The 16,159-nt window shown below is 42.1% G+C and overlaps 1 protein-coding gene across 2 annotated transcripts in view; it reads right to left on the reverse strand.

Annotated features, from left to right (window-relative positions):
- Nucleotides 1-1,711: 1,711 nt before the first annotated feature.
- The window catches only part of MEGF10 (multiple EGF like domains 10), an 86,371-nt gene continuing 71,923 nt past the window's right edge, over nt 1,712-16,159 (reverse strand). For both annotated transcript variants that reach the window (XM_039710253.1, XM_039710252.1), the window contains 9 exons: nt 15,754-15,882; nt 14,480-14,608; nt 12,519-12,647; nt 11,743-11,979; nt 10,746-10,873; nt 10,465-10,588; nt 8,569-8,613; nt 6,373-6,579; nt 1,712-5,473 (listed from right to left, as the gene is read on the reverse strand). In XM_039710253.1, the coding sequence (XP_039566187.1) occupies nt 5,310-5,473; nt 6,373-6,579; nt 8,569-8,613; nt 10,465-10,588; nt 10,746-10,873; nt 11,743-11,979; nt 12,519-12,647; nt 14,480-14,608; nt 15,754-15,882 (1,292 nt within the window). In that variant the 3' untranslated portion in view covers nt 1,712-5,309. The remainder of the gene's footprint in view (nt 5,474-6,372; nt 6,580-8,568; nt 8,614-10,464; nt 10,589-10,745; nt 10,874-11,742; nt 11,980-12,518; nt 12,648-14,479; nt 14,609-15,753; nt 15,883-16,159) is intronic.

A 16,159-nucleotide genomic window follows, 5' to 3' on the forward strand; every position in this document is an offset into this window, starting at 1 on the left:
GTTATGGAACAGATCACCTTGAGTGCAACCACAGGGCACCCACAGGATGGCCGAGGGATCAGAGCCAGCCAGCGTGGATTCACATCCTAAATCAGGTCTGACCAGCCTGGTCTCCTTTTTTAATGACCAGGTGACCCTGCTGGTGGGTGCAGGAGAGGCTGTGGGTGTTGTGTGCCTGCACTCCAGCAAGGCTTTGGCCCTGTCTCCCCCAGCTCATTGAGCCTTTCATTAGGAAATCTGCAGGTGACACCGAGCTGTGTCCATCTGCTGGAAGGCAGGAGGGCTCTGCAGGCAGACCTGGAATGGTCTGGAATGGACAGAGTCCAGTAAGGTGAAGTTTAATAAAGTCCAAGTGTCCAGTGCTGCATTTTGGCCACAATAACCCCTGCAATGCCCTGGGCTGGGGACGGTGTGGCTGCACAGGGCCCAGGCACAAAGGGACCTGGGGGGAATGGCTGAACGTGAGCCAGCAGTGTGCCCTGGTGGCCAGGAAGGCCAATGGCTCCTGGCCTGGATCAGGAACGGGTGGCCAGCAGGAGCAGGGAGATCATCCTTCCCCTGTGCTCAGTACTGTCACCATCATATTTTCTGAAAAATCTCTTTGCCCAGGATTCTTCACCTGGGAAGCTGAGAGGCCTCAGAGAAAAATGTAAATAATAATTAGCTGATTTGCTTCTTCTGTTTTGGTGCTTTGGAATGTGGTAAGTGATTGTTTCATTGGTTTGTTGTGAATTGTTTTAACTCAATCACCAATCACTGTCCAGCTGTGTCGGGACTCTGGAAAGAGTCACGGGTTTTCATTATCATTCTTGTTAAGCCTTCTGTCTGTATTCTTTCTGTATAGTTTAGTATACCATTCTTTTAACATTATATAATACCATAATATAATAAATCAGTTTTCTGAGAACATGGAGTCAGATTCATCAATTCCTGCTCTGTCCTGGGGACCCCAGAAACCACCACACAGCCCTGGTGAGGCTGCACCTCAAGTGCTGTGTCCAGTTCCAGGCCCCTCAATTCAGGATAAGGATAATTTAGTTAGTAAGGTGGTGTTAGGTCACAGCTTGGGGCTTGGGGATCTCCACTTTCTTTCCCCACCCTGACTGATCCTGTGATTCTGTGAAATGTCCCAACCCTTTTTTTTCCTTATGCGGAATCATGACTCTATGGAGAATACTAATTTATAACCAATTATCATTTACCCAACATAGTTAATCTGGATCAGTCTTTGTCACTGTGTTATTAATAAGATGGCTATTTGAATGTAAAAACAAGTCAGTTACTTAGGATTAAGCCCCGTATTTCAACAGCACTGAAGGAATAATGAGTTTCTCAGATTTGCACAGAAAAGCCTGGGAAGTAGAACTATACTTTTACATAACTGGATTGTAGCTTTTTAAATCTCAAACATTAGACATCTATGATGAATGTTTCTGTTTTAGTATTAAAATCAGTACTAGTAAATTGACTTTATTTATTTTTAAATGTATTTTATTTCCTTCCAGTTATTAAACTTTTTATTTCAATCCACAGAGTTCAGTTTCCTCTACTTCTCTCTGCAGCAGTGAGTAACTACCCACATGGTACCCAGCTGCCAGCTGGGATTACACCATGAGAGCAGAAATGACATTAAATACATTTCCTGTGCTGTATCAAGATCCCCTGCAGGCAAATGAAAAACATAGTAAAAAAAAAAATAAAATCAAAGCACTTCTCATCTTTCATTAGAAACTTTTATTGTATTAACCTACAGGGATGTGAAGTGAAATATATGATAGTGAAAGGGAAAATGATGAACATCAGTCATCTTTGGAAAATATATATATGTTTTCACAACAAAACACCTTTTGTGTTACAACTAAGGAAAAAAAGAAAAGTCAGGCATACTTGATAGGTTTTCTTTAAAAATATAATACAGTTCAATCATATCAAAGTGAAGTCTTGTGGGCTAAAAAACTGAAAAGCTATGTTCAGTGGTCTAGCACTAGGAAGAGTGTATCAAATGACAAGGTTTTCTCTACAGTAATTGATAAACATACACTCATTTTTTCAGTAATTTCAGATACTGTATATACAATCTTTAATATAAAGCATTTTTTGTCAAAACTAGCTCTGTGATCTTCAGTCTGGACTTTGGAGCTTCGGTGTAAGAATTACTATTTGGACACATATTGGATAAGAAGTTGTTAGTGTATTTGAAAATCCAACATATTTAGAGTAACACATTCCTTGCTTTTGATTTTATCCTAACTTCACTTCAGTATGAACTTGCAGATTGTCTCAGCAGAAATTGTGAGCACAATGAAATCTTCCTTCCTGTAATCTGCATGTGCATCTCCAATTAAAAGTTAATGGAAGTTCTCTGGGTAGATCAAGACAAGGACAGATTTTTTTTGTGTAACAGTGTGTTGTTATTAAAATCTTGGACATAGCAGAAAGCTGTGGGGTTTGTTATGCTTCTAAGTGGCCTGAATTAATAATGCCTACAGTATTTAAAGCCTAAAGTTTATATTCACTGCTTTGAAGTCAGCTATTAACTCGGTGCAGCCTTTTATTAAAATGGTGACACGTTGCTAGGGGAGAGCTACCTCCCTTTACAAAAAAAGTGCTATTTTTTGTCACTATTGTAATGTGAATATAGAGAGGCAAGGCATCCCTTCCCAGTCCTGTCTGTGGTGAAGGGAGGCCAGTTCTCTGAGTGTTTGCTGAAATTTCTCCATCACCTGGCCCGTTCAGCCTCCTCCACCCTACAGGAAGCACCTTCAGAAGTTTCTGAATTGTGTGAAGCCCACGGGGGGATCTGCAGGCAGAGCTGCCTGCAGTCACCAGGACTGAGCTGGGGGTCTCTGAGCCTGACAGCAGAGAGCACTCCAGGAAAATCAGTGTTCTGAGCACCTCACCAGGAATCATTCTCTGAAGTAAACTCACAAGCCACTTGCTTGCCCTGCCTGTGCTGCAGATGCAGCTCAGATGTTGCTGCTGCTGACTGCACAGCTGGGGTTTCAGACACACACAGGCAGGCAGACCTCAGTCATGTGTACATTTAAAACACACACAATAAGCAAAATTACAATATTTCATGAATATTTGACTGAATGTTTCACTTGAGGATATGTGACATACTGGGAATTTTAAAACCCTCCCAACATTTATTCAGCTCTTCCCTTTTCCATGTTTAAAGAATGGTTTATATGATGAAGATAATTTACCTAGTGGTCTTCAAAAAGAGAGAAGCTTTAACGAGCTCCCAGTTGTTAAATGCAGCATTTTCTATTCATGGCTTTAGAGAAGAAAGGTTTTATTTTAAAGTCTGCTTCACACAATACAAAAAAATTGTATATACCAGTAGCTCTACATTTTATCTAGATGCATACAAACCCAGTCAATACTTCATCTTAGACAGGGATTAAATGGCAAGGAGGCTTAGAAATCTCCCAGCTAATATCTGTACTTTCCAAATCCAGAGGTAAGGGAATTCTTTATTCCAAGGATGTACCAGAAATGCCCAGGGAACTGCCAAACAGCCAGGATCCTTCTCCCCATCCATCAGTGACACACCAGCCCTCAGGACCAGGTGCTACAGAGGCACTGCCAGGTCACATCAAACGCTGGCACCTCACTCTTAGCTTCCTAAAATTATCTTTCCAGTGAAAGAGGATATCTAGTCCATAACAACCATGTTATCTTCAGCTTGATGTGTTTGGGGGAAATCTCCTGGTGAATTTAATTTCCACTGCATCGTGCAGCTCATAATAGACTATTTTGGAAGGACTGAAAGCCTCTTTTGGGAAAAAGGGGCTGTTTTGGGAAGATGGTCTGCATCCACATGATCAACAGAATAAGCTAAAGTTTAAGGAGGAACTGTTTTTTACTTTACTTCTGCGTTCTTCTTGTCATTCTCAACAAAAAACCCTTGATTTTCTTCCCCTGAATTAATGAATTAATCTGAACTGTTAGGTATTTTTTAAATCACCCCTGATAGACATCACTGTGAATTCTTACTTTCATCCTCTTGCTCTGCCCAGAGGTCCCTTGAACCTGACAAACAAAAGGCCAGTTGGCAAAAATGCAAAAGAAATGGACACACACACACACACACACACTAGAATATTTTTTTCAGTTACAAGCTAGTTCACTAAAAACACAGACACACAGCGTAAAAATGGAGAGAGAAGTTAATGAAGGTGAGGGGGGGTACATGTGTCACATTATTAGCAATGCAAAAGACCAGCTTAAGCATGTGTTTCCCTACATCAACTATAAAAAAAGAAAAGGTGCCTTTTTAGCAAGTATGCACAGAGTTTGCTTAGTTATTTCAAAGAAAAAAAAGTCAGAACACTTGACTATCTTTATCCTATATTACAGTCATTATTACTACCTTTATATAAAATGTAAACCCTTCCTTGCAGTTAAGATTTACAGAAGTCATCACCTTTGTCCACTCCTTACGTAATCAGTCCGTGGTGACAAAAATAAACTGATTCAATTTACATCTTTTTTGAAGTAATAACTGATATGTTGTGGATTATTAGTTCGTGTGTGGCAGAAATAGTGGTCAGAACTGCAACGTATGAAGCTGAACTGTAGCAAAATACTTGCTGAATTCTGGTGCTGGGTCTACAGTACTAAGAGGTCTTGAAGCATCATGTAAATACTGATGTATGCAATTATTTTATCTCCAGACCTGTTCAAGCCAACTACATCCACCACCTGCAATGGACAGCAAAGCCTGATGGTGGATTTCCCAAACAACTGCAACACTGTGCTTCCTTATCCCCATCAGATCTTGTTTCTTGTAATATGTCTTGACTAAAGATAAGAATGGAAGGTAAAATTTGGCAAGGCAGTTTTCCTTCTACTAGTGAGTAACTGGTGAATCAGATCACCTGTACAAAGTGGTATTTGGTAAATTGCACTGTCCTGGGAGTATTACTACTCTGGAACATGACAGACATGAAGCCTACATTTTGAAGTTGCTAAAATGTGATGTTACCAAGACTAATCTGCAAACTATTACTTTTTAAGCCAGTATATTACAGTATAAATGCGTTGCATACCTGTTTCTATAAAATTTACTGCCATGAAAAAAAAAAAGAAGAAGAATCAGGATCCCCAGAGTGTGGCATTTGTCCATCTGTCACTTGTGTATGCAATACAGACCTCGTGCTGAGATTCTGCTTAAGGTACAGCAAATATCTGCAGGACAGATCAGGAGCCAAGAGAGATGGTAAACGAGAGAGGAGGGAGCACGACTGTGCCACTCTGCCCCTTCAGAGTCCCAGGGCTGCAGGCATCAGCTCCCTGCGGGGTCATTTGCTGCTGACCCCCTCTGTGGAGGGCGTGGGGCTCTCCCTGACGGGAAGCAGGTCGTAGTGGCAGGGAATGTGGCTGTTTTTTGGGAGGTCGTAGGGATCCTGGCCGAGGCGCCCGCCGCCGCTGCCGAACGCGCCCTGGACAACGCTCACCGTGGGCTCTGTGAGGAGAGAGAGCAAGCACTCAGCTCCAGGGAAAACGGGAAAACACTGGTACTTTATTTCAGTTTCTGCTCCAGTAGGAAGATTCCTCATCGTGCTGAGTCCTGAAATGCAGCTGTAGAAACACGGGTTGGTGTTTTTGCTTCACACTTGCAGCAGGGCCCTGCCATGAGTGTCTTCACTGACAAAAACAAGACAGCATCTCTTCTTTATGTGTCTTTAATTTCAGCAAATTAAATCAAACAAAACAACAACCTGAACTGGAGCAGAATGGGTCAGTTGATGGACTTCAGTGACCTCTAATTGCATGCAGAAAAGGGAAAATATATCCTGGGACACTGGACACAATTTATTACAGCCCAGAGATGATCAGGATAGCTACCACTCCACAGGACCCCAAGGTTTTCTGTAACTAAAGAAATATGGTAACTAGGTAGGGCCCATATTAGTGGAATAGTAGGTCTGTGGTTGAAGATGCCATTTTATTCTCCTCAAGAGAAGGAAACAGAACTTCAACCCTCCCATTCATAACTCCAGCTGCATTCAGTCTGACCTAGGGCTGAACATTGCAGTCAATGCTAAACTTATGCTGTTGGTTAAAGGAAGGCTTTCACACCGGGGCAGTTCAGAGGTAGCTGTAGGTGACAGAACAGAGCTGAAGGTACTTCAAACCCTGTTTGTGTGAATTACACCGAATTAGTAAAAACTCTGTTGTTACAGCTTTTGAGCAGAACGCAGAATCCGAACGCGTTTTTTGTTTTGAGTGAAATTTTGTCTGAACGAAATTTTGTTTCCCCAGCGGTTTTCAAGTGTTTTGATGAAACTGAATCAAAGGATAAAAAAGCCCTGTGCCCTTTGTCCCTAACCCCCAGCACCCAGAGGTGGATTTTGCACCTACCAACTTCGTACACGTTCTTGCTGGCTGTGGCAGAGCCGGCGATCTCGGCGTAGGGGGAGTCGCGACGTGCCGGGGACTTCATTTCCACGTAGCCACATTCTGAGCTCTTTGGCACCAGGGCTGGTGGGTCTTTGATAGTAGCATAGGGGTTCTCAGAGCTGCTCAGTGAGCAATTGCTTAAATTGTACTCCGAGTTCTTCACCAGATCTGCAAAAAGAAAAACGTTACTCAAGCATGGTGCCTGCTATGGAGACTGCTACCAAAAAAAAAAAAAAAAAAAAAAAAAAAGGGGTTTTGTTTCATGCTGAGTTCTAAAAAGTCACTCAGAAGTGAATATTTAAAATGGGAACTAGTTGTAGCACTTCAAAATTATTTACAACAATCACTAAAAGCATCTCAGCTGCTATGCTCTTTAATGGAGTTCATCTTGCCACCTGTTTTTTTTTTACTGTTGAAAAATCTAAGCATCATCAATTCTGGTTAAAATGGTGCCTAGCATTATAGAGAGATAAACTGCAGAATCAGTTTTTAACAAGCACTTCAGAACCCTTTCTTCCCCTTCAGGTGTAGAACTCAGGACACTTAAAATAACTGATCTGAGACTGTTCCCAAGAGCAGTGTCTGGGCAAATGGCAGCGTGGTTTATTTCTAGGGATGGCTTGGGTGGTGCAAAGTTCGAGTATCTGAGTACACAAAAAAGAATAATCAGCTTCTTCTAAGTTTCTGTAAGGCACATGCAGGAGAACTGGCAAGGAAACATCAGGTGGCTTGTGATGTCAGGATTTAACTGAAGGATGAATAACTGCTTTCAGAGATGTGTTTGCTTGTGCTGGGAAGTGATTTTGTGGTGTTTGTGTTACTTTGTTCTCTGTGTTGCTTTGTGATATAATGTGTTATTTAACATGAGACTTCTTTAGCTCATTCCTGACTCCATATCCAACATGAGACTGACCTTGGTCAGTGGATGGGTGCTCATGATTTTGTAATTCATTTGAACTGGGCTTTCTGTAACCATAGAAGTGGAGAATTGTTTAGCTTATAAAAGACCTTTCAGGTCATTGAGTGCAACCATTTATGTAACACTGCCAAATCCATCCCTTAACCACATTCCCAAGTGCCAAATCTTCACATCTTTTAAATCTCCCTGGGGATGGTGACTCCACCACTTCCCTGGGAAGCCTGTGCCAATGCCTGACAACCCTTTTAGGAAGGGATTTTTCCTGATATGCAATGTCTCAATGTTTTGTCTTCTTGTGAGAGGCCCAGAGCTGCCCCCAGGATTTGAGGTGTGGCCTCAGCACAGGGACAGGATCTGCCCTGCTTCTTCTGCCACCCCATGGCTGGGACTGGCCACCGGCCTCTTGCCCACCTGGGCACCCCTGGGCTCTGTCCAGCTGCTCTCACAGCACCCCCAGGGCCTTTTCCAGCTTCCCAGCCCCTCTGCCCCAGCCTGGAGCTGCAGGTGTGACCCCAGGGCAGGAAAATCCGGGTGTGATAAATCACTGTGTCAGTTTCCTGTTACAGACAAGGGGACAGACCAGCTGCTGTCTGTCAGTGTGTTCAACTCATCATTCTTACAGACTTTGCTACACCTTTTCCACTGCTTGGATGTCCAGGCACCCTTGGCATGCCCTGATCAGGGACCACAAACACTGACACACAGCAGGGTGGCACAATTGTAGTCTTGTGAGAAAACTGGATAACTCAGAAGATCAAAATGCCCTGATCACTACCTTGAATTTCAGAAGCTTTTCATTCCTGTCTTTGTCTCTGTATTTTGATATCCTTTCCAAGTGCCTGCAGTGGATGTGGTGAAGGTTTGTGGTCATGCAGACCACGCCAGCTGCAGTTGGAATTGCCTTTTAAAGCCTTTCAGCAGAGGCAGCATGTGTTCTGCAGTCTAGAATTGAGCTGTGCTGTGACTCAAGAATGGCAAAAGCCATTTGATTCATGTGACACATACGGGTTTGTGGTTTTGTTGTTTTTTTTAAAAAAAAATCCAACAATCTCCCTTAAAAAAAGATAGAAACCCCACACCAGCAAACAAACCAATCATGCATTGATTCAGTGTCTAGGAAAAATGTAGTTCCAGAATTGTTTTTTTATATTCTCTTCACTTAGAAACTAAAGGTAATTAGGAAGAATAAAAGACATTTTTATGTAGTTTCATCTAAATACATCAGAAAACAACCTCACCTTTCAGGGACTTGCCCACATATCCCCTATCAAGTCCAAAAGCACCTGAGGAGAAAATGACAACATAACAAAAAAAAATAGAGTAGATTTAAAATCAAAGAAAACAAGTGTGATTAGACAACAGCTTGTAAATGTTTAAGAATTGCCTTGGGACTCATTTCTGCACCAGCTGAATAATTCTCTCACAAGGACTGTGGAATTGCCCAGGATGGAGGTACAGAAACACTTGTACTATTTGCTTGCACATTTTCCAACAGGAACAGGGGAGGTGGGTCGTAAGGGACTATGAAATTATCAAGTTTCACCTCACATAATGCCAGTTACTCACTCTTGAATAATCCTAGACTAAAGCTTTGGGTGTTTTTTGGTGGTTTTTTTTGTTTGTTTTGTTTGTTTTGTTTTTTGTTTTTGGGGTTTTTTTGGTCTGGATAAGACAGAAAAGCACCTACCAGAAAGGCATCCCATCCAATTTCAGGGTGTGCAGAGCTTGCTCCAATTCTCATTTCTCTGCTTCCAAATTTAATCACTCCCAAATCAGGGTCACCCTGTTCCAGCCCCAGTGGCCTGAACACCTTGCACCTGAATCTGCAGCTCTGCAATTACCTGTTACTCGCTGATTTCTCTCAATAAAAGCAAACAGCAGAGCACAACAGCTGCCTTCAGAGACCTGGCACGCTCCTGGTTACTGATCTATTCAAATAGCTTTTATTGATATTGTGGAGAGCTCATTTTTAATTAGGCTGTATTGTGCTACTGTGCCAGAAGCATTATAAAAGCCTAAAATGATTTTATCTGTGCATTATCTAAACAAAATGAGTAGTTTTCAAGAGGGAAGTGGTATTATTTTAAGGAGACCTAAACATAATTAATTTTATTCCTACCCCACCTTTATTTATTAGATCTCATGTCAGCTGTGCTGTTGTTTTCATGTTCAATTCTCAGGTCACCAGCCTCGAGTTACCAAAGCAATCCTCTTTTATTTTCTAGCAAACAGACACAATATCAGCATTCATCCAGTCCTCTGGAGCCTCCCTGCTGCTCAAGATCTCCTGCCTGGGGTTAACCACAGCAAGTGTCTCTCAGGAGCATTTAGTGCAAGTTCAAAGAAAATATAAAGCTGAATATTGAGCACTTTGACTGAAATATTTTCCTGAAAAAAAAAAAGACCACCAAAAAAAAAAACAAATCCCAAACCAAACTCAACAGATCTGAGCCTGAATTGTGGTTTGACCAAGGTTGGGGAAGAGCAGGGGAAAAAACAAAACAGTGCTGCATACTGTTGTTCTGAATCCCAGGGTGTGATACATGTAAGTACCAGAAATGAAGGTAATTAAATTTTCTGAATTGCACTGCCACTGAAAGTCCTTTTAAAGACTTTCACTGGGCAGTGCAATCCAGCCTTTTTGGAATGCATGAGAGTGGAAAAGGGAGAAAAGGCAGCATAAAGCAGGACACAGCAACTCTCACCATTTCTTGGGAATTTCTCTTCTTAGAGACAATGCTGTTTTAGCAAACAGGAGGCATAGCTGGGAAGGTCTGCTATTTACATCTGAAGTGGCTCAGGTAATGAAAAAATACTGTTTAAGGCACTGATTGCATTCTGTGGTGATTAAAAAAAAATAATATATGCAACCTTTCATTTACTTGATAAGAATTTGTAATTTTGTCCAAGCAGACCCTTGCTGTAAAAACCCCATTGTTCTATGAAACTGATCAATAAGCAAGTCTTTTAATAAAAATGAGGTATTTTACACATCATGTCTGCACTGGGCATCAGAAACTGTTCCACCATTCCTCACACGGGGTCACTTCTTTATCTCTTCCTGCCTCAAGGGATGCATCCCACATACAGTGAATAACATTCCCATTCTCCTCCTTTCTTTCTTTTTTCCCTACCAAGCTCATTGAGGTAGCCACCGTGTTTCCAGTCTGCTGGCAGTGTTCCTGTGTAGTCCATGACAGCACTTCGTTTCCCAGGCTCCATATTTTTCAGGTTCACAAACAGCTGGCTGGTTTTTGCCTGTTTCAGAAGAAAGGGAGGTAATAAAACTGAAATTGCAGGGAAGGTGCTGAATTTCCAGGTGGTTATCAGGAAAAGCAAAAATAAGCCAAATAGGAGAGATTAGGGAAAAATGTAAAATAAACTAAAGACTGTCAGAGAAGTTTTTCTGTTTTACCTTTGCCAAGGTCAGTCTCTCCATGTTGGTGACATGAGGTGGGCTGGAGCACTGAGTCAGAGTATGGTAACTGGGGTTAGAGAAATAGTGGCTGTTGACATTTCCACCATTGGTATGAGGGATGGTTTCTGGAGAGAAAAAGAAAGGAAAATGAACAATGGAAAGTGACACGGAATTTCTTTCTTAAGATACATTTTTCAGAGTGCTACACTGATTTCCAAACCTTACCCAGAGTTTCCTAAAAAAAAACAACCCAACCAACAAAAAAACTAAGTATCTTTTAATCATTTCAAGAAATGAGAGATACAGGGCAGTAAGTGACAAAGTCATGTGCTTTTTAGAAAAAAGCATTCACAAATGTAACCTGCTACCTTAACTCCCCTCACTGCTGTGGTCACTTGCTCTCTTTTTTAACTTTCTAGTCATCATTGCAGTCACTTACACCATTAAATCTGCACCAACATTTTCTGGTGCTTCAAGAACACCAGAATCTTTGCTGATTTGCTTTTTCTTAACTCTGAGAAGTCTTCCTGGCGCCTTCTTCAGCTGCTGCTTTCCTTGACAAAAACTCTTGTTTGTTTCATTGCTCCTTCCCTTAGTCACTTTCAAACCTTTTGCTGTCTGTTTCTCTGCAGAATCTTGCTACAGATAGCATGAAATCCTCATTTCCTACACTCTTCCTCTATCCAAGATGCTGGTATTGAATTTAAAGCCCCTTGTGGAAACCAGCTTTTGCCACATTCCAACTGGATATAAAAGCAGTCACAGAGGATAGAAATGTCCATTTAATGCAGAAAAAAAGTCGGAGGGTGCAAAATGTTGCACAGGAAAGTGAAGTATGGTCACTTTTCTTTGTATTTAAGACATTTTGCCAGGGCGTGCCACCTTCATGGTATCAAAAAGCAGAAATATGTGAATTCAAGCCCCGTTAGGGGCAGATCTGAGCAAAAAGCAGAGAGATGGAGGGAGAAAAAAAAGTATTCTAATCCTCACATACCTGAAATGGTGTAATCTGCATTGATGACCCTCATAGCAGGGGTGTAGGTCACGGTGGGCATGTGTGTCTCCTTCCCTTTCTGCTTCTGCCTGTAAATGATGAACAGCACCAGCAGGAAGAGCACAACCAGGACAAGAATGATGATGCCAGCTATGGCTCCTATCTGGTAGGAGTCAGCAGGGAGGGCAGTGCTGGTACGGCTCAGGCTGTTCAGGTTTCCCACTATAATTACACCAGCTGGGATAGAAGAAGAAATCAAAATAAGTGGCATAAACCCAGAGGGGTCACGTGTCAGGAGCAGGAGACAAAATTTTACCTCTAAATCTAATTGTATTTAGTAAGGGCAGAATAGAACTCTGCCAGAAACCAGTCCTAAATTTAAGGAAGAACACTTAGAATCTTCACAGAAAGGAAAAACACTCAGAAATTTCACAGAGAAGAGATGTTTTCATGAATTTGAAAAAGTAAGAAGATTATTTGAGTAAAATAATGGAGGCAGGTAAAGCCCATGCTCCATCAGCACCTTTGAGCAGCACTGCCCTGTAATTTAATGCAAATCTACACTCCACTAACTTCGCTCCAGTTAATTATCACTAATCTAATTTAAAGCCTCCAAAACTTACTTGAATTAACATAATGGGCTACTTAAAAAAAAAACCAAAAAACCAAACACCTGTCAGATTCATTTAATGAATGACACAGAGATGGTGTTCAATAGGTGAAGCCAGTTTCCCTGTGAAAAGATGACTTTAAATTTGATTGTGTCTGGGCTTTACCTTGATCACACCTGGCCCCCTTCCAGCCTGGGCTGCAGTAGCAGGTCCCTGTGATGTGGTCACAGGTGGAGTTGTTGAGGCAGTCGCAGATCTGGCGGCATCCATACCCGTAAGTGCCCTGGGGACACTCTGAGGAGGACAAAAAGCAAGAAAAATCTCATTAAAGGTCTGCAGCACCACGGGAGGGCAGCCCCACACGTTCCTGTCCGTGGGCAGCAGGTGGCAATGTCTCATCAGCATCGGATCTCTCCTGGAAATGCTCCTAAGAGGAGCATCCTCCTCGGAGTGCAGGAGAGAGGGAGAAACTGTGCTCAGATGTGTATTCTTCCTTCACCTGCAATGCCACCAAGGCAGTGCAGCAAGGAATCAAACAAAGGTAATTTTTTAGACATTAGAAGGCAGTGAAGAAATGGGAGAGGTGTGAATAAAGAGCCAGAAGACTCAGATCCCAGTGCCTGAAAAATCTCATTACCATACAGGTCTCCACCTGTATGGTGGTGTCCTGTGGTGTGGCAGGTGTGCTGGTGTAAAACAGCAAAAGGAAAGGGTCCTAACAGTGAGTCTAAAATGCACAACACATTTACAGAGAAATAAAACTGCTGCCCATAGCGTGCTCTGATACTGTACTGTGTACACTGAGAAACTACCAGGAGAAAAATGCTAAATTATGGAGAATAAAGTAACTGGGGAAGTTGTACTTTATTATTTGTATTACTTGAATGTAATACTTAATTACTGATCAAAGTGTCTCCTACCTCAGGAATGTATCCTGGTAGGGAATTACCCTATACTGATAAAAATAATTTCTTTTATACTGCCCCCTCTTGTGTGGCCTGACACATTACAGTAGCCCTGATGGTTTTAACAAGTGTAGTGTTTCTTCACTTTTTCTGAAATTTCTTGAGAGTTCTGCAACTGTATTTACTTCCTTTTGTCTTTTTACAATTATCTAACTCATCTTTCCTGCATTCCTAATTTGGAATAATTTAAAAAATAAAGTAACACAATGGGTGCCAGAGAATGGTCTTGACAAAACTCAACTCAAGTGAAAAACTTCATGTTTATGTACCTCCTCCTTCTCTTGATTACACTCAATAAAACAAGATAATAAATACTGAGGTAAATGGGTAGGCAGAACCCATCATGTCATAATATATTTTTGCCTTTCAAGATCTGAATTAGAATGAATACCAAAACATGTAGATTAACGCTGCCAAATCATTATTATCAACTCGTAGGATAAAATACAAAATCCGTAACAGAGTTAGATTTGCCAAATTATTCAAAGTGATGTGTTGACCTAAAGAGATTATCTTAATAAGTTATCTTTTCCTGAACATTAGTGATGTTTTGAGGAAAAACATAGATGTCATTTGAATGCACAAATTTGGGAGCAGAGCCCCGTGAAGTCAGCAAAGGTTGGACAAACAGTCCTGCGCTCACAAGCCTGATTATTCTTTTAATGCTGTACAACATTACACCACCAATGATGTCAGTGGTGTTATCCCTGATCTTCCTGAGGAGAAAACCACACAAGTGTGTGAGAACAGGAACACAAAACGCCACCTATGACGCTTTTACAAACCATCTGTAAAACCGCACTGCGAAGGTTAATTTCATCCACCAGCACTGATGTGTTAGCTCTTATCTCCAGTTTTCCAACTATTAGCTGTCACTGTGCTTTACACTAATGGACACATCTCGTTGCTTTCACAGGATGCCAATGACAATTCCTTGGATTCATTTTGTTGCTTTTACATGATGGAGTAATTGTGTGTTCCTCCAGCGTTACGCCCAAAGCGACTTAAACGCAGTGCAAAGAAACGGAAACCACAATTGTGACAGCTTAATTCTGGTGGGTTCTAAACTGCTGGAAAAGCCTGTGGCCAGCTCTGTGCCCGTCAGAAGGGGCCCTGGAGGCCAGAGGCCGTGTCCCAGGGCAGAGGGAGGGGTGTGCTCACTGTGCTCGCAGTGCCGCCCCATGAAGCCCGTCCGGCACGTGCACTGCCCGCTGATGTGGTCGCAGTCGGCTCCGTTCTGGCACTGGCAGATCAAGGCACAGTCCTTCCCAAAAAACCCCAGGGGACACCCTGCAACACAAGCAGAGGGAGGGGGGAGAGGGGTGAAACAGCTACTCTGGGATTGAAGGGAAACATTCTGGTTTGGTGTGTTACTGAGGGTTGCTCCTGCAGCTCCTGAATAAGCAGAGAGAGGGGGTGAAACAGCTGTTCTGGGAGTGGAAGGGAAACATTCTGGTTCGGTGTGTTACTGAGGGTTGCTCCTGCAGCTCCTGAAATGGAGAGTTCTGTCAGCTCAAGGGACTGAGACTTGCCTCGAGTGGAGTGGGTTTAAAACACAAATCAGGCAAACATGAGTTTGGGAAATGGTGCTGGCAGCAGAGGTTCTGAAAAGACAGCTCCTTGAAGAAATGGGCTTCCAAAGAGATTTGAGGGTTTTTTGGGAGTCTGCCCATCAGTCAGTGACTCTCTGGACGTATTTGCTTCGTGGTTTGTACTGAAGCATTAAAAAAGCCAAAACAACAACATATTGTACCTGAGCTACTCACAAAGAAACCATTTCAGTATGAAGAAGACACACCACTGCAAAGAGATCATTATTCACCAGCAGGAAGCAGAAAACCCCTGATAGCTGACAGCTGAACCAGCATAGTGAATGTCTCCCAGAACTGCATCCATATGGTCCTGTAATGTATCTGTTATTTCCTGCCACTATGACATTACTCATTTGAAACAGCAAAGTTCTGATTTCATGAAAAACATGTATTTGAACACTGAATGCAAAACACAGTCAGAAGTCTTGTTTTTTGTGAGGTCGAATACAGGGGCTGTGGCCAGGATCACAGTCAGTGAGGCAACCTGAAGGTAAACCAAAATGAAATTGTAATACAAAAAAGGTAAGAGGTCAGCTTTACCCATATTTATTTCTAACAAATGCTTATTTCTCAAACTTTGTATGAACTCCTAGCCTGCATGTAATGAATGACACATATCTATACCCAGTCACTGCAGAGCGATTTTACTTTAACAAAAGCTCTTAGGCAAAAAAAAAAAAATCAGTATTCATGCATTATTAGATGAAGAAAATTCGAGAAGGAATTATGATGTTGCAGTCCAAGGTTCTAAATAAACAGAGCTTCTTTATCAGGTTCAGGCTGTTCTGGAGGACAGCTGTGTCACTGGTACTCAGACTAAGGATGAACACAAAATCCACTTACTCTGTGTGCAGTAAAGGCCAGTCCAGCCCGGGGTGCACTTGCACTCCCCATCGTAGGCACTGCAGAAAGCTCCATTGTGGCAGTTGCACGTGTGGATGCAGTTTGGTCCCCAGTGGGAAGGTGGGCAAGCTGCAACAACCCAGAGCAATTAATTAACCTCAGATGACAAAGGTTCCTTGATGCACATGAATAGAGCTGCTCCCATTCACACATGAGCACTGCTTTGTTTGCTGTGCGCTGTTTTCCTCCCGAGTTCATGTTCTGGGCTGCTCTGTTCTGAGCAAACAGCCATAGATTTATTCATTTATTTCAGATAAAGCATCATTTTAGTTCAGGTAAAAATATTAAATGGGTGAAAAATGCGTATTTGATACTCAGTAAATAGGACATTCACAGCAGCTTTCTC

Source organism: Passer montanus, unplaced genomic scaffold, assembly GCF_014805655.1.
Source record: "Passer montanus isolate IOZ18808 unplaced genomic scaffold, ASM1480565v1 scaffold228, whole genome shotgun sequence".
Classification (NCBI taxonomy): domain Eukaryota; kingdom Metazoa; phylum Chordata; class Aves; order Passeriformes; family Passeridae; genus Passer; species Passer montanus.